Here is a 17,125-nt window from a genome sequence, read left to right on the forward strand (position 1 = left end):
TTTTTTTCTCAATGAAAGTACACGCATGTTTATGACAATCAAGATTAATGTAAAAAATGGCCAGAATTCTCCTTAATGACAGTATTGAAACTGATACTGTTGCTATTTTTAAGACCCCATGGTATACCGTATTACCGCCCAACCCTATAATACAGGTCTGTCACCATCAGAACTGTCTATGTCGGATTACACCTTAGAAATCAGGCGTTAAAACACTGATCAGAGTATCCGCTCTAGAAAACCTGGCACTAAACTGAAGAACAAGCTGGTCTCACCTCTCTAGTTTGGCAGTCAGGGACTTGCGGCTGCGCAGCTCCTCTGTGTAGAGCTGGCGGTATCTCTCTAGCTCCGTGCGTGTGGATTCTTTTTGACTGAGGCTGTCATGATGGGTGGCGCGGGCCCGGCCCAGTTCACCCTCCAGCTCCCGGATCTTCTGCTCCAGCTGAGAACGCAGGTTGGTCTCATTGACCGCTTTAATCTGATCCAATGCTTCCTGGGATGCTGCCTGCGACTGAAAGACAAATCACATTAAATCAGACTTAGTGATGTTTAGTTATGTGCCTAACCCTAAGATACTAAATCAACTATGTACATATTTACAAAATAACCTGTTTCAGTAAGTTTTTATTATCTTATCTCTTATTTATTATAGTCCATCTTATTATTTCTTTTTTGTGATCCCATTTTTTTATTTTTTATTTAAACAAATAAGCAAAAGTCCAAAACATTGGTCTAGATTTGTATTTATATTTGTATTTGTATTTATTATTAGGATCCCCATTAGCTGACGCCTAGACGACCAGCTAGTCTTCCTGGTGTCCAAAACAACATTTAATCATACAATATTAAAACATTACATAACATATACAGAAAAGAAAAAAAAAATACAACAATATATGCTTACAAAGCTAAATAACAAAAGACAAGAAAAAACTACAATTAAAATTAAATAAAAACAATAGCAAACCAAGCAAATGGAGCAATATCTTGAAAACAAAGACATATTACAGTATATTACCTGGCAACCATTAAGGCAGCTCACATTGACAACTTTTCACCACACAGTCAAAAACATTATGATAAATAATTTAAGTGAAGGTAGGATTTGACTTGCTTTTTAAAATGTATTTTTCCTGTGATAGAGCTCACAAAGAACTTCCTTTGTAAATGAATGTTTTTTTCCATGTTATTATATTTTGGTATAGGTAGACTCATCTGCCCCCACTGGCTCTTCTTGTTAAACAAGTGTGAATATCTGAAACATAAGTTATGCTATCACAATAAATGATGGTGTCTGAGTTTGAATAACACAGTGCAATAAAGTAAGCACATTGGCTAATAGTCTTTTTTCAACACTCTTGTTGTGATACAACTTACAACAGACTTGTTCTGATGTGCAATTCTAGGTGACAATATACATTTAAAAGAACACTACACACACACCAAAGAAGGCACAATGGTCCTTTTCCACAATCCTTCCTTGTGATCAAATGTTTCCACACCGTCCATCATAATATTTCTTTAACTTTCCATTAAGCACTCAGTTGTCTAATAGACTGCTGTGTAATCAAAGGTTTGCTCAGTGATGTCAGATAAGGCCACTTTGTTATTATTAACCAACACAGATCCTTTACCTGCAGGAAGATGTTGACCTGCTCCAGTTTCTGTTGGATCTCCTGACGGGCCCGCTCCTCTGCATCATGGCGGTACTGTTCCACCTGGCTGTGCTCCATCTGAACAGCCTCCATTCGGCGTCTCAGGTCCAGCACTTCCTCCTCCAGCTGCCTCTTTTCCCTCTCCAGGTGTTCGTTACTGCGGCTCATGCTCTTCAGGGAAGACAGCTGATCCTTAAGGTCTCCGTTCACCTTCTCTAGCTGGCTGCGACGGGACCCTTCCTTCTCCAGTTGCATCTGCAGATCATCGACCTGGGAATGTAAGAAAGACAGAGGAAATATTTGAGGTATAACCCTGCATTTAAGGCACTCAAGATGCTAAAGACAAAGTTTTAAACTGTAATAACTGTTATGAGTATATTATGTGGGGGTATATAGTGAAATCATACTCTACCAGACAGACAAACCTTTTCTTTCAATCGTGCAAGGGCACCCTCTGCTTGGCTATGTCTGCCAGGGTCCACCTGTAGACTGTTCATAGGAAAGCCAAATTCTGCTCCACCAGTGTCCTGATCCCGTAATTTCTTCTTTGCAGTCTTCAATACAGTACGCAACCTTAAACACATATGCACAAATATTAAAAGTAAACATATAAATAAACCATACATATTGGTACAGGTGAAAAAAAAATGATACATTGCAATACTTCTAGAGTTGCAATAAATGAAAAACTCAAAACAAATCAAATTGGCACCATATATAGTGAAAGAATTGAATTGGGACAAAAGCATATTGTCCCTTCCCTACAAATTGAATATCTAATACAAACCTGTCCTCTAATGCCCAGCTAAGTGAAAATTAAGTAACGGCACATGCTTTGCTCAGAGATTACATGTACAGTACTGTCTATACCATGGTGCTCATAGGTTTATGAACCTATATTAAAGTTTACAAAAAATAGGAATAAAAAAAAAGATCTTGATGCCTTAATTTATAAAAATCCAACCTTTAAGGACACCAATTTTCTTTGTGAATGAATAATATATCGTAAATAAATACATGTTCTTCTTTAAAACACAGAGGGCATAAAGTTCCCATGGCCTTTGGAATTAAAATAGTCCCACATCATCACATACCCTTCACCATACCTAGAGATTAGCATGGGGTCATCTCTCAATGCAAATCATTAGGCTAACTGAAATAAAACCATGCCTTGGTATGGTGAAGGGTATGTGATGATGTGGACTATTTTAATTCCAAAGGCCAAGGGAACTTTATCAGGATGCATAGTATCCTGGATCCATGAAATAACTGGCCTTTAAAAATAAACATCTGCCTGCTCTGTGGGAAGTTAACATAGGGGTGTGTATTCTTATGCCCCCTGTATTTTAAGGAAAAACATTCATTTATTCACGATATATTATTCATTCATAAAGAAAATTGGAGGTTGGATAATTTTCCTTTTTTTTTTTAATTAAGGCATTAAGATCAATTTCAAAAAGATGATTTTTTTTAATTTCTCTTTTTGGTCAACTTTATCAAGGGTTCATAAACTTATGAGCATCATTGTATCAGTTTGAATGATCATATGCAAAGTTAATCCTATTCCAAAAAGTTTAATATTCATATAGTACCCAAAGTTACAACCTGGTTTGACTACATGTAACTCTTTCAAGGATTCAAAACAACACACAACCTCTTACTAAAGACAAACACAAAAATCCGGAACAGAATAAGGTTTGCAAAGAATAAGAAACACATAACCTGTCACAATTAACTGAGCACACAAAAAACAAAAACATTAAACAAACACACAGGAGTGGAGTTATAAAAAAAACCTGAAACCCTTACACATTGGTGCACCACAGCCACATAAGCCAGGAAAAACTGTGCTCTACTGGATCTTAGTTGTGTCTAAATGGTAGGAAGAAGTACTGCGGGTGAGGAGGAGGTTGCTAGGAGTCACCTGTACATTTCTTTTTGGAGCTCTGTGTTTCTCTTCATCTCTTGATCCAGCCGGGTGTCCACAGCCTTTTTCTGCTCTGCTATTTTCTTGGCTTTCTTCTTTTCTATTTCCATCTGGAACACAGGCAACGCAACAGGCCGATAACTCTTGAGACGCAAACCACGGTATATTATTTGGATGGATGGATACTAAATTCATCATATACAACATTATTCTACATATCAATGCATAACATTCATCACCTGGGTGCTCAGGTCTCCTTTTTCCTTTTCAAGCTCTGCCAGGCGCAGTCCTAACTTAGAGCGGCTTTTCAGCTCCTCCTCCCACAAGGCCTGCGAGTCCTGGGCTGTGTGAGACAGCATGCTTTGCTTCTGGACCTAAGAATTATACAATAAGAAGAGGTTTCTGTCAGCTTTTTACAACAATCAAATTTCAGACAGTTGGCTAAACAGTCAACTGTTCATCTCACCTGTAAGATTTTGTACAAATATGGCCTATTTCTCATTTCTCAACCTATTACATTTTTTTCTTTAGAATTTATAGGTAAGAGAATGTCTGAAAAGACAAACAAATTTAAAACTTAGTTCTTAGTTCTTCTTTTTCAGAAAAGGAAACTATTTGCTTTAATAGTTTAGTTTTGGCCTAAAATAATAATAATTATTGTACAATACACTGCTTCATAAACCATTCACAATCAAAATAGTTTGTTCAATGTTTCCCTTTTTCAAATAGGGCTACTTCTTTGTTTAATGTGTGAATTCAAAAGTGTTTGGTTTTCTAGTTGCCTTGTTTTCATAAAAAACATGCTTTAAAAAGGTTTGATTCTTTCTTTAGCAGATGGCTACTTTCCTCATTTGGCTGGCTGCTCAAAAATGTAGGAACTCCCTGCTCAGAATGGGCTTAGGTGAATTACGTACACAAAAGGTAGAAATGATGATTCCAGTAAGGAATGGAAATCTAAGCTGAAGGTTTTCTCAGTTACGAAACAAAATATCTCCTAACCTCTCGACTGAGTTGGTCTTCCAAAGTCATCTTACTGCTTTGGAGGTTTGTGACCAAGTCCTCCAGATGATCTCTGACCTACAGAAATAAGAAATTATATTATATATATATATAAAAAATGTAATATATATATATATATGTTATTTACATTACATTGTAAAAAACAAATTAAAGACAGTATTTGTTTATTTGTTCAGAAAGTTGAGAGGACACTCTAGATTAAAGAAAGTAATGTGTGTCATGCAGATTGAGACAAAGAGGAGAGAAAGAACCCACATACCGAGCACTGGCAACAGGGAGAAAACACACGTTGACGTCACCAAGAAAAACCCAAACCGACACAAAGCTCTTAATTTCTATGTAGATTCCTGCTCTAGCAGCTTGTGCAAAAAGGCTACAAAGTCCAAATGCATTTCATTTTGTAAAAAGATAAAATATGAGATTCTTCTGTCTATTTATAAAAACATAACAAAACAGATAATAGTAATCCCACACAGAAAAACTAAGCCTACATCCACAATACCAACCCCTCCTCCAGGCGAGCGATCAGATAGCTGGAAAAAGATTGGATAGCTTAATGACTTCATAATGTAAAGCCAGCCATTTGATGTCACAAGAGAGTTATCCAAATATCACAATACAGAGATACTTTATTCTGCTTTTTGAGTCACAAAAAAGTAAATATGGTGCCCCCAAGATCCAGTGTACAAGGTGTGTGTGTGTGTGTGTGTGTGTGTGTGTGTGTGTGTGTGTGTGTGTGTAGGTAATTGGATAAGTTTACAACACTCACCATGACAAATTCCTGAGCCCCTTTCTGAAGTGCATCAATTTTGTTGGACTGTTGCTTTGCAGCAGCTTCTAGCCTGGCGTTCTCTATCTCGAGCCTAATGTGACATTACATTGACACTGCAGCATAAATATTTATATACTCATATACTGCACAACAAAACACTAGACACTAGATCTAGACTCATGGCTGATAAAATGTTTAACAAGTTAGTGTAAATAACTAATAATTGTAAATAATATGAATAATTTTTTCTGTGTTTTGGAGTTGGCTTATATTTCTAGGTTTATTTTACATGATTAATTTAACAGGATTTTTGGTATTCTGTAATAAAATAAAATCATCAAGCTTCAGTCCCAAATGTGTGAGTGGACAGCATGTGTTTGTCCATACCTTTGCACAGCTTCCTCCAGCTGTTTGATGGTGGTATCAGCAGCTGCTGAGGCGGACAGCACCTCCTGCTGTCTCTGAGCAGCAGTGGTGAGTTGCTTCTCCCTTTCATCCAGACAGCTCTTTAGACTGTTAATACGTCTCTCAGCTTGCATATACTGGTCTTCGCTTTCTTCCAGCTAGATGACAGAGTACAAGCATCCATCTCATCAGCAATGGAACAGTGAAGTAAACTGTCAGTACAGTGCACATGCGGAGGGAAAAGTTATTGATGCTCTATAAGAATTGTGATAATGAGTGATCTAATTTTAGTGCAGCTTAAAGTGTTTGCGCCATAATCGTTAACACAGCTAGAATCATAGATGTGGTTCAATTATGCTGCCACAAAGTGGCACTGCTGTTACCTTTCCTTTGAGCCTGTCCAAGTCTTTAAAGAGCCGAGCCTTCTCCTCTTCCAGGTCATTGCGATAGCGTGTGTTGACCTCCAGAGAAGCTTCACTCATTGACAGCTTCTTGAGTGAGTCAGCTAGCTCCTGCTGCAGCTGCCTTACACTTGTCTGTACTCAGACAAAATGCAAAGAAAGCAAGGTTTGATTAAATAAAAAATAGATACTTAACGGACATGTGGAAGAAAGGCTAAAATTGGGTCTGGAGAGGTTAGGCAATCCTCTTATCTTGCAAAGTCCTAATCTCACCTCTCTTTCGCTCTTCTCTTCCTCTAACTTATAGATCTGATCTCGAAGATCAGCAGCCTTACTGGCAAGCTCTTTATTTCTCTCCTCCACTAGTTGTACTCTCTCTTCGCTGTCAGAGTGCAGCTTGGACAGAATGTCACTGAAGCGCTCTTGGGCATCTGTAACAGCATGATCCTTTGCAACACCTTTGTTTTGGGCCTCCTCTAGCTGTTGCCGCAATAGCATGCACTCACTCTGGGTTTGGGCAAGTCGCTCCTGCACGGCCTCTTGGCGTGCTCCGGCACGGCTGACCAGTTCTCTCTCGGCCTGAAGAGCCGCTTCTAACTCTTTGACACGTAAAGCTGCCTGGTCCTTCTCCCGCTGCAGGACCTCCAGCAGCAGGCCCTTCTCCGTCAGCTGTAGTGTCGCCCTGTAAACCTCATTTTCCATGCTGTTTGCACGAGTCTCTGCCTTGGCCAGCTTCTGTGTGAGGCTGCTAACTTCCTCGCGTTGATTGGCTGCTTCACCTGCAGTAAAACAACCATTAGGAGTTAGAAGCAAAAAAAGGATTGCAGGGCAAGAAGTTGTACATAACAAAAGACTGCTTATACAATTAAATATAAGCCAGCACAGACCACAGCATTTCTGGCCCAGACAAAGCAACCAATCAAACAGCCCCACAGTATAACGGCAAACAGTGATACTGGTTCTGTGTAGTTAGAATCCAAATAGTGTTATTTGATTGATTTTTAGATAACTTACTTTCATGTCTCTATACATAAAATGTGTCTGAAACTCAGCACAAAACAAAAAAAAAATGGCTGGGCATGGGTGAGCTTATCCATCCATCCCTACAGCACTAACCTGTGAATCTGTCTTTAAGACGCTGGTGTTCATCTTTCTCCCGGAGCAGAGTTCTCTCGGTGTCTGTGTTAGCTGCCCGGCAAAGCTCTGCTTCCTTTATGGCTCCAGCCAAGCGGGTACGAGTGGACTCCACCTCTGCATCCAGTGCTTCGCGAGTCTGCCGCTCATTTTCCAGCCGGGTTGTTGTCATTGCTAACTCAGACTTCAGGGTGGTCACCTGGTTATTGCAGTTGAAGACAGTTTGGGTCAGGGCTTCACTGTTGAGTTTGAGATCTCGACGAGCGTCTTCTAGCTGTTCCTTGAGGGCCTCGTTCTCTTCCAAAAGATGGCTCTCTTTGAGACTGCTGTTGGCCTGCAAATGTTCGAGGTCTGTTCTCAGGCTGGTCAGTTGCTCCTGCAAGGTAGCAGTCTGCTGGATCAACTCCCTCTCCCTGTCACTGGCTTCAGTGAGCTGGGACAAAGCCTATGATCAGGGAAAATAACATGTTAAGTAGGGCTGGACAATATATCAATATCGTGATAAAAGATTAGATTTTGTCATAGATTTTGGATATCATCATATTGTAATATGGCATTAGTGTTGTCTTTTCCTGTTTTTATAGGCTGCATTAGAGTAAAGTGATGAAATTTTCTGAATTTACCAGACTGTTCCAGCTGTTTTATTATTTGCCTTTACCCACTTAGTCATTATATCCAAATTATGGATGATAATTTGTCAAAAATCTCATTGTGTAAACATTTTATGAAAGCAACAATAGTCAACCCCTACATTATTGATGTCAAGGTGTTAGGTCCAAGATATCGTGATATTCATTTTCTCCATATTGACCAGCTATTGTTAAGTTAAAATCGCCTTGAATCAGCGAGTTTTTGTTACAGATTTGATTCAAAAATGGATTATTTATACCCAAAATAGTAACCTTCTGTTAGCAACACCAACGGGTGCAAACTTTAAGAACAACATCTAAACAGTAACGCAAACTGAAGTGTTCTAAAATGATGAATACCACGTTGTGAGAATTACCTCATTGCTTTTGCTCATGTTTCTTTTATTCTCGTTCTCTATCTCTTGCTGCTTACGGAGATGGCTGTTGAGCAGATTCTCCTGCAGCGTCCGAGCACTGCGCTCCTGGGCCAGAAGTCTCTGGCTTTCACTGTGGTCCTCTTCAAGCTGAGTTTACGACATATAACCACTGTAACAATCATATAAACACCAAACACCAACTGGACAAGCCAGCCACTCCTCACCATAGCTTCCAAATAAATGCCATATTACTTATCGTAAAAAATGTGCACTGTATGTAAACATGATCTAAATATTAAAGCAAAGTTAATATCAGTCATATTACATTATAAATAAAACATTAGCCAACCTAAACACAATGAAAACAGCATAACAAAATCCCTGCACGCTTAAGAAAAATAAAGTGAAGTTTGAAGTGAAATGAAGTTTAAGAGGGTGTACCTGTTTAATGTTGTTGACCAGTGTTCTCATCTCCAGCTCCAGATTCCTGAGGGTGAGCTCCACCTTTTGTCTCTCCTGAACCTCCAGCTGATGCTGCTCCTCCATCCTCCTGAGCTTATCTCGGGTTGTGTTGTACATCATGGTGGCATTGCGGCTATTTTCCTGCTCTTGTTTCAGCTGAAATCTATACATAGTTTCAGACAGAAATTTCAAGTCATTGAATCAAAATTTATAAATAAATAAAACTACATGAAATCACATCAGATATGATGTACAAAAATATGAGAAGTAGGTCTCACTTGAGGTTTGTGACTTCAGTCTGCAGTTCCAGCTGGTTGCGCTCCAAGGCAGATTTAACATCTTTAACTTCCTCCAAAGAGCTCTTCAACTCCGCCCTCTCCATTTCCAAATGGCTCACCTTGTCTGCCAGGTACCCATGGCGACTCCTTGCCTTTTGGATGGAGCGCTCATATTCGTGGAAAATGTTCTGCAGTTTCACCATGCTTCTCGAGTCTGTGAGATATAACATAGCAGCTGTCACCCCTTAAAGGGTCATTTCAGTTTTTTTCAACCTTATTTCCATATGTATTGTTATCTGATGTGATCAAAAATCTTTGAAATTGGTCCAGTATTGAGCGAGATTGCAGTGATGGACTGGCACAAACCGAACTGATGGGGAAATTGGCACATCCGATTTTCGCCCACCAACAGTGATTTGTTTTGTGCTACTGACAGGCTCAGATTGTTCTTAAAAGTGTCTTAACAACATTTTCAACTTGACGGGGTGACTTATTGTCCAAAGACAGCGGAGTGGAGTGTCGTACAAGCATTTAAAGAGCATATACCAGATCTTGCTTTAAAAGGTGGATTATGTACATGTTATTTTGAAAATTAGATGAAAAAACTGATTAAGTTACAAAGTCCTAAAAATCTGAAATAATTATTACATAAATTCATAAATCCATACCCAAAGTGGCTGAGTCCAGCTTCTGAATGAGGAGGGATGCGTGACGATAGCCTGAAGTGGGAGAGTCAATGTCATCTGTGGCTGTGTCGGATGACTGAGTGAGTTCATCAAAGTCTTCTGCCATCTCAACTTCAGGGTTCTGAATATGGTGACAAACTGGGGTGTTACTATTATTCAGTAACTCATTGTTTATCGTCTACTTAAACTTCTATCCAGCTACTAACATAAATTTGTTTTACCTCAGTTTTCTGTTTCCCACTGGTTGGAAACCTAAGCCCAACAAGCGCAGGGAAAAAGAACAGGGGTTATTTGGAAAACTGATGTGTATGTTCTCAAGACAGGAGAGCTACACTGAATAGTTGTTGGAAGTGTAATGGTATAATGCAGTATACTATTCAAAGTTTGAAAAATCAGTGGTTAGTCATGCAACTATGTAGGGAGGAAAATAATTAAAATCAAGAGGAATTGCATCTTACAACCACCCCCAATATCGTAAAGGTTTGATCAGACTGAATGCAAAGTATATTTCTACCTTGGTTTATTCACTAATGCACAAACATGATCTAAACTTACAGACAACTCCAATATGTTTCACCTGTTTATTTCTTACCTTTGTATATTCATCAAGTGAAGTACTACAGGTGTTGGAAAAGCAGGATTTTTGTCTTTGATTTGATCCAGTTTTAATTTTACAGAGACATTAATTTGATATTCCTAAAGCAAATATGTGACTGTTTACATCTACTAACTACTTTCCATTGACTCACGGACTGTACTCAGTTGCGCTGCCTGTATAATTCACTTTCCATCCATTCTGAACACACCTTACGAGTTACCGAAATTTATACAAAAAGTGGCATACTGCATTTATACCTTCCTTCATCGTCCGACACTTCACTTAAAGTGCTATCATCAAACACAGAGAGCGGATCTCCATTGACATGAGTGTTGGTCTGAGGGGCTCCGCTGCGCCGGGCCCCTCTGACCAGCTCCAGCTGTAAGGTCTCCTCTACAGCTTGGCCCTCCTGTCTGTTGCTATTGCAGGTCTGCTGGAGTGGGAGATGCAATTGCACTGGTGCCCCGTTGGTGCTATGGAGAGCAATAAACCTGATAGTCAATAAGTTATGACATCTACACTTGTGGGCCCTTGGAGGTATAACTCAAGAAAACCTCATTATATGGAATCAATAAAATAAAGTTTAGACGTGGCTTGTAATACTTTTTCATCATAGCTGACTTCTAAATTGTGGAGCAACAGTTTGCATCTGCTAGTGATAACTGTCAGGACCTAAACATGTCCAAATGTGCAAAATAATGCATACCTATTGGTGGCCACAGGCTGCTGTTCCTGGTAAACTGCTCTTGCTCTGGTCTCAGGTTTCCCAGGACTCACTTCTTCCAATGCCGTTCCACCAGTATCCAAGGAAGTACTTAATTTGTGCACTGGCATAGCAGTCCTTGTCGTCTCCCTGCCAACCTGAAAAGAGAAGGGTAAATATTTGATAGCTGGAGAATATTCTAAACTGAAACAAGTTGAGGCCAGCCTTTCAAGATGTGTTTTGGAGCAGGGACTTGTACACTTTGTCATTCATAATTTAGTGTCACCCCTCCCTTCGGAGACTTAACACCTTAGTGTGGTTACTCTATTTGACATGGTATGTTTAAGGAATCACAATTCCATATATTACAATGCTTGCTGTGGCATACCTGAACGGAGAAAATCAGTTTTTTGGCAGTCTGATTGAATTCAAAAGGTTCTTTACTTATTCCAAATATGCTCAACACTCCAGTATTATTAGATTAGTATTATCTCTAGCCATTTATTTTGTTATTTACATTGCCATCCCACTGACTATCACAGACATCAGTTCATTTCCTTTCTGTCATTCAAACAACAAACAATGTAGCATACACTGTACACTTTCTTCTATGCTTTCTTTCCACCCATATCCAAACACTCAACAAAAGGCTGGCCAAAAATATTCATATTCATCCCCTGGAGATCAGTCTTCTTAGTCTTTTAAACACAGCATGCATTTAAAAAAGGAAAAAAAATCTAGCAATTGCCAATTCACCACAACAGCACTTTTTAGGGCAAAGAAGTAGATTATTTGAACAATCTTCACACCACATCACCTAGAAAGAGAGTTCATACAACAGAACCTATTCAACGTAAAGATACATGCAAGGACCATGCATGATGAAGGACAAGTCACTGGTAAAGAACACATAAGACTGAACTTTGTTTAGTTTTGGAGTACAATCCAGAATGACAAACATTTTTTGTAACTGCAAGACAGTACCAAAGGTTATTTGAATGCAAGTGCAAATGGCCTTCAACAAATGGTTGTTCAATTCTACTTGTGACTTAACCCAAAAAACAAAAAATGTAAGGAGAAACATGCAAGATGTACTATTCTACTTAAAATCGAACCTAAAGAATATAAATATCAAGACATGGAAAATAATCTAATAGAAAGAATTAAGATAAGGTAATGATGTATGGCTAGTGTGAGCCCTTTGAAACTGCTAATTAAAAGAAATGAAATTAAGTACAGTACATGGATTAAAAAAAAGAGAAAGAGAGGCGATCAAGAACCAACTAAAAGGATTTGCGACCATCCTCTACCTCTTTCTGGAGTTGGGCCTTTTCTTTCTCCAAATCCAGGAAGACAACCTTCAGCATTCCTACCTCAAGTTTAAATCTTTCCATGTCCTCTTCCAGCTCCTCATCAGAAACACCTTGGATAAATGCTGAACGTCTGCTTAGTGAGGGGGGATGAGACTTGATAAGTTCTTCAGGATTCTCATCTGAACTTCTATTGTTTTTGTCAGCTTCATCACCATTAGCATTGTTGTCCTTCCAGATGTGGTCCAGATGTGGTTTGTGGAATGGCCTGAGTTTGGCCGCATCTTTTAAGAATGTGCTCAGGTCTACATCCAACGTGGGTACGGTATGATTATCAGTAAAAGTTGTGGTAACAGGTGATAAGCTGCTGTCTTTTTGTGCTGTGGCGAGTTGAGGTGAAAGAGACTCCTCCAAAACATCATCAGTGAGTAGATCTGGCTCTGGACACATGATTCTCTCACTGGCCAGGGGCTCACAGACCTGTATCATGTTCTCGCATAAGGAGTTGTCAGTTGACTCCGTTACAGAGTCTTCTAGTCCAGACTCCCTCTGCTCAGGTATAGTGAGAAGGACGGTAGTCCTCGCTCTGGCCATGGGGCGCACAATAACGTCCCCTTCTTCATCTTCATCACTTGACTCTTCTTCTGCAGCAGTAAATTCAGCCGTGGCCTGTTCTTCTTCTGTAGAATGTCTTGATTTGAGCAGTTCTCCAAACTTCTCTTTTAATTCACCAGCAACATTCTTGAAAGTGGATTTGACCTCCCTTTTCTCCACCTCTACCCAGAGCTTCTCGTAGCGATTCTCCCACGGTACATGACCCGCTTTACTTCTTTCTGCAGGACTGCACTCATCTACAAAGTAATTATCCTTTTCTCCACCGTCAGAGCCCACGTGGCCAGATGGACATGGGTTCAGATCTAACTGGCATGTATCTAGTGCCTCATCTATCTCCTTTGATGGCATGGGTGGACAAGAAAAACACAGAATAGACAAAAATACAAAAACCAAGTTTGGACATTGAATAAAAAACACAATATTGAAATAAATACGAAGGCATTTCAACACCGCATTTTTATAATGTTAGCAAATTATTCAAATAATGTTATTTTGGATAAGTTAGCATATACTTGTAATACCTTGAAACAGAACCTTGGATTTCTGGCACAGTAAAGATTTTGTCTAAACAAAGGCCAGAACAACAGATGTGGCTGTCATGCTTACAGAAATTGGCAAATGCCAATTAACATTATTTTTCCCCTAATGTTTGGGATGACAGACGGATCACCCTTGTTACTTACAACTAGCCAAATTGGGGAGTCTTAAATCTTGCCTAGAGGTTCTGAAATACTGCATTATCACATTTGTTTCACTTGACCCAAGTTAAAGTTTTAATATAACGCCACTTTGAAATATGTAAATACTGTATACTGTATATACGAATAGATATAACGATTCATTTTAATTTTCCTGTGACTGGGAAAGCATGAATGGTGGTGCTGTGCCTTGGACAAAAACGCCAAGAACAAAAAAAACAACAAAGGATTGTGGTAAAGATGGTATATTCTGGGTAATTTCTCACCTTTTGTTGCTGCTTTTCAGGCTCTAGTTTACTTTTACTGTCTCTTGCCATTGGTGTGAGCTCAGGGGAACCTAAGGAAACAGAGAGTCTTGATACAGAGGTCAGGGCAAATGCTATGATATCTATAGGTACAAAGACCAGTGAGCCTTACCTGGTGTAACCACTGCCTGAAGCTCAGCTATGTTTTGCAGCTGATTGTCAATCTTGGCGGTATTGCAAGTGGACGCCACATTGTCTGGTTCCCAATCTGATTCTGAATCAGAGAAAGTCATAGAAAGAAAGAGAAAAATACTGTAATCAAATCTTTTGTATATTTTATGATGTGTGTTTGCAAGATTGCAAAATGGCTCAATGTGCCTTACCTTCTTCACTCTCTGATTTCTGAAGCACCATCTTCCTTGCTCGAGGCTGTGGTTGGGGCGCAGGTTGAGGGGGTGTGCTGGGCAGTGTCTTGTTGGAGTTCATGCTCCTCTGAGGTGTCAGGGGGGCTGCTGGAGCAATGACCTCCTTTTGCTCTTTGACAGATGGAGAGGAGCATTCTGGGAACTCCTCAAGTCCAGGGGAGGGCATTCTGCGGCTGGGCAAGGTTCTCTTACTGGTAGTGCTGGCTGAGTCCCAATCCGAAGCATCTGTGTCATTAAGTTGTAGGTGAATGAACCAGGTATGACATTGATGCTGCTGAGGGTAGGAGGTCAGTTTACATTGGGATAACCACAACACCTGACAACACCAGTCAATGGAAAAGATTAGGAGGATGGGCTGTAATGCTATTGCACTCCATCAAACTGAGAAAAAGAAAACTACAGCTACCAGTGTAAACTGGTTATCCTGTCTAATCAGCTTATTCATGTTTACTGACCTGCTTTTTTGGCTTCAAAAAGTGTGATGACAGAAAAATACAAAGGGTAGTAAAGCAAGTGTTGCATGCAGATAGACCATTATAAACAAAAAGGTTAAAAAAAGACAGTAGCAGTCTCTTAATATTTGAATGCAAAGCTTTTATAACATGGATATTGGGTGCTACTCTGTAGATATCAGCAGTGACCATGTAAATGATGCATGTAAATTAGGTATAGGGGCAGATGGAGGTATTGGATGATCAACAAATTGGAAATTCATTATTTCATCTTACCTTCAAGATCATCAACATCACCCAGACCAAGCTCTTCCATTAAGTCTGTGAAAGAGAAACAAAGCACCATGTTAAATACAAAAAGTTCTTCTTTAAGTAAATTCTTAAAATTTCAAACCAACAGGATCCACGATGTTCCACGTTGTTCTACCTACCGGTCTTTTGTTCGTTATCTCCTTCAAGTTTGCTCAAAACACGAAGTGGTTCCCATTTTGCCTTCTCAGTCTGGAAGAAAGGAAAAACATTGCTACAGATCACAATTTCTTAAAACTTCTAAGGCATTTAGTTGCTGTACCTACCTCTTTCTGTATAGTATCATCTTCATCAGCATGTTCTCCTCCATTATCATCACCATTGTCGTCGTTTCCAACTGCATGACACAAGTCATGTCATGTTAGAGACACAATGAGTTTCTTACAAATGAGCCCAACGAAGTTCTGATGAAGCTGGATGAGTTTGCCAGAACAATGTAAAAAGCATTCCCGTGCAAATGAGCTCATGGTTAATTAGAATGAAGATACATGGTTAGGCATCAGACGAGCATTTACATTCCTTGTTCTGGTTTATTGGGACACAAGTTCAGTATGAGCCAAGAATGCTGATGAGTGTTGCAATCACTTATTACTACCATTTGAGCCAAAACAAGAAACCAAGCAAGCTCAAAAGAACCTGTGGCCCCAGATGTGGGAAAACGGGGTTCATGGGTAACAGGCAGGGTGAAGTACAGTATGCCGCATGCATTCTCTTATGGTGATCATGAGGTGATGGTCAGGCCTCTGGTGGTGTTAACATGCTGTTCTTCAGACCTATGAGTCAAGACATTCATACCCTCTCCCTGGTTGCCTCTTGGCCTCCCTACACTCCTCCGAGGCTCTAGGACTGCCATCCTATTGCCTCCATCCCCTCTTAAAAAAGAGGGAATATAAAACAAGTCTACAAAAGAAATGTAACATATTGTTGGAAAGGATTTTTGATTGATGGAAATTATACTGCATTGCAAATTTTACACTATATTTAGAATGAAAACAGGAGGCATTACTTACAAACATATTTAATATAATATAATGCATGCATTAAAGCACAGTTTTCTATAATTAAATAGAGTCACGCTGTTTCTGCAGCATGAAATGGTGCCTGGAATGATTTGATTGCTTTGGGGGGGAAAGAAAATGAATAAATAAAACATACTTACTTTCTTTAATCTCTTCTTCAACAGTGGCCATCTCTTCTTGATCCTGAGTATGCAAGCTTTGTTTCTCTTCATGTGTCATATTGAGGTTTTCAGAGTGGGACTGAAAGAGAGAAATTAGTCTTTGAGAATATGTGTGACAAACATCTGATCCTACATCATATTTCCAAATGTGTCTTTACTGTACCTCAGAGTCCCAAGAATCCTGCTCCTCTTCTCCCTTCTCTAGACCCAGCTCGGACAGGAAATCTATTTCAATGGATGTAGATTCATTACAATGATATAACAGAAAAAGCAATGGTAGTTGCAGATCAATACAGGATGTCTTGGATAGGTGCAGGAGATACTGTAAACTATTTGGGTCTCCCACTATTGGATTTCATTTCATGGTGCAAAACATTCTTTTTTTTTTAATATTATTTTTTGGGGCATTTTCTAGGCCTTTATTGACAGGACAGCTGAACAAATGAAAGGTCGGAGAGAGATGGGGAATGACATGCAACAAAGGGCCGCAGATCGGCGCCGAACTCGGGGCTGCTGCGTCGTGAAGCGCGTACGCGGGGAGAAATATGGCTTTTGCAGTTGCTGCCCAGAGACTCTGGAACAAGTTATCCCCTGATAGTCGCACAATTACAGATGTCGCTCTTTTTTAGGTCTAAAGTCAAAACCTATTTCTTTCAGGTTCAAGGAGTCTTTATTATCCCCGGGGGGTAATGTGTTGAGCAGCAGCATGTAACATAAATAACACACAGGTTATACAGGACAACAGCCATATCTCTAGAAACAAAATAAATAATAATAATAATAATAATATTACATTTTATTTAACAGCGCCTTTCTAACACTCAAGGACGCTTTACAGAGAATA

At 39.6% G+C, this 17,125-nt stretch overlaps 1 protein-coding gene across 12 annotated transcripts in view; it reads right to left on the minus strand.

Annotated features, from left to right (window-relative positions):
• The window catches only part of ankrd26 (ankyrin repeat domain containing 26), a 31,447-nt gene that overhangs the window by 3,757 nt on the left and 10,565 nt on the right, over positions 1–17,125 (minus strand). For 5 of the 12 annotated variants that reach the window (XR_004333051.1, XM_032523410.1, XM_032523406.1 and 2 more), the window contains 30 exons: positions 16,445–16,506; positions 16,261–16,360; positions 15,897–16,001; positions 15,368–15,438; positions 15,224–15,293; positions 15,069–15,113; positions 14,796–14,807; positions 14,299–14,565; positions 14,088–14,189; positions 13,937–14,007; positions 12,421–13,308; positions 11,051–11,205; positions 10,602–10,817; positions 9,968–9,998; positions 9,729–9,867; positions 9,061–9,274; positions 8,762–8,945; positions 8,321–8,467; positions 7,297–7,759; positions 6,454–6,959; positions 6,163–6,315; positions 5,762–5,937; positions 5,372–5,465; positions 5,094–5,135; positions 4,582–4,659; positions 3,822–3,956; positions 3,580–3,692; positions 2,081–2,228; positions 1,635–1,925; positions 276–511 (listed from right to left, as the gene is read on the minus strand). Coding sequence is in view for 11 of the 12 variants with exons in the window: in XM_032523410.1 (XP_032379301.1) it covers positions 276–511; positions 1,635–1,925; positions 2,081–2,228; positions 3,580–3,692; positions 3,822–3,956; positions 4,582–4,659; positions 5,094–5,135; positions 5,372–5,465; positions 5,762–5,937; positions 6,163–6,315; positions 6,454–6,959; positions 7,297–7,759; positions 8,321–8,467; positions 8,762–8,945; positions 9,061–9,274; positions 9,729–9,867; positions 9,968–9,998; positions 10,602–10,817; positions 11,051–11,205; positions 12,421–13,308; positions 13,937–14,007; positions 14,088–14,189; positions 14,299–14,565; positions 14,796–14,807; positions 15,069–15,113; positions 15,224–15,293; positions 15,368–15,438; positions 15,897–16,001; positions 16,261–16,360; positions 16,445–16,506 (5,314 nt within the window). In the remaining variant the exon portion in view is untranslated. The remainder of the gene's footprint in view (positions 1–275; positions 512–1,634; positions 1,926–2,080; positions 2,229–3,579; positions 3,693–3,821; positions 3,957–4,581; positions 4,660–5,093; positions 5,136–5,371; positions 5,466–5,761; positions 5,938–6,162; positions 6,316–6,453; positions 6,960–7,296; positions 7,760–8,320; positions 8,468–8,761; positions 8,946–9,060; positions 9,275–9,728; positions 9,868–9,967; positions 9,999–10,601; positions 10,818–11,050; positions 11,206–12,420; positions 13,309–13,936; positions 14,008–14,087; positions 14,190–14,298; positions 14,566–14,795; positions 14,808–15,068; positions 15,114–15,223; positions 15,294–15,367; positions 15,439–15,896; positions 16,002–16,260; positions 16,361–16,444; positions 16,507–17,125) is intronic. The other 7 variants (XM_032523411.1, XM_032523408.1, XM_032523409.1 and 4 more) reach the window with 6 other exon arrangements.

This window comes from Etheostoma spectabile, chromosome 8 (genome assembly GCF_008692095.1).
Source record: "Etheostoma spectabile isolate EspeVRDwgs_2016 chromosome 8, UIUC_Espe_1.0, whole genome shotgun sequence".
NCBI classification, from domain to species: Eukaryota; Metazoa; Chordata; class Actinopteri; order Perciformes; family Percidae; genus Etheostoma; species Etheostoma spectabile.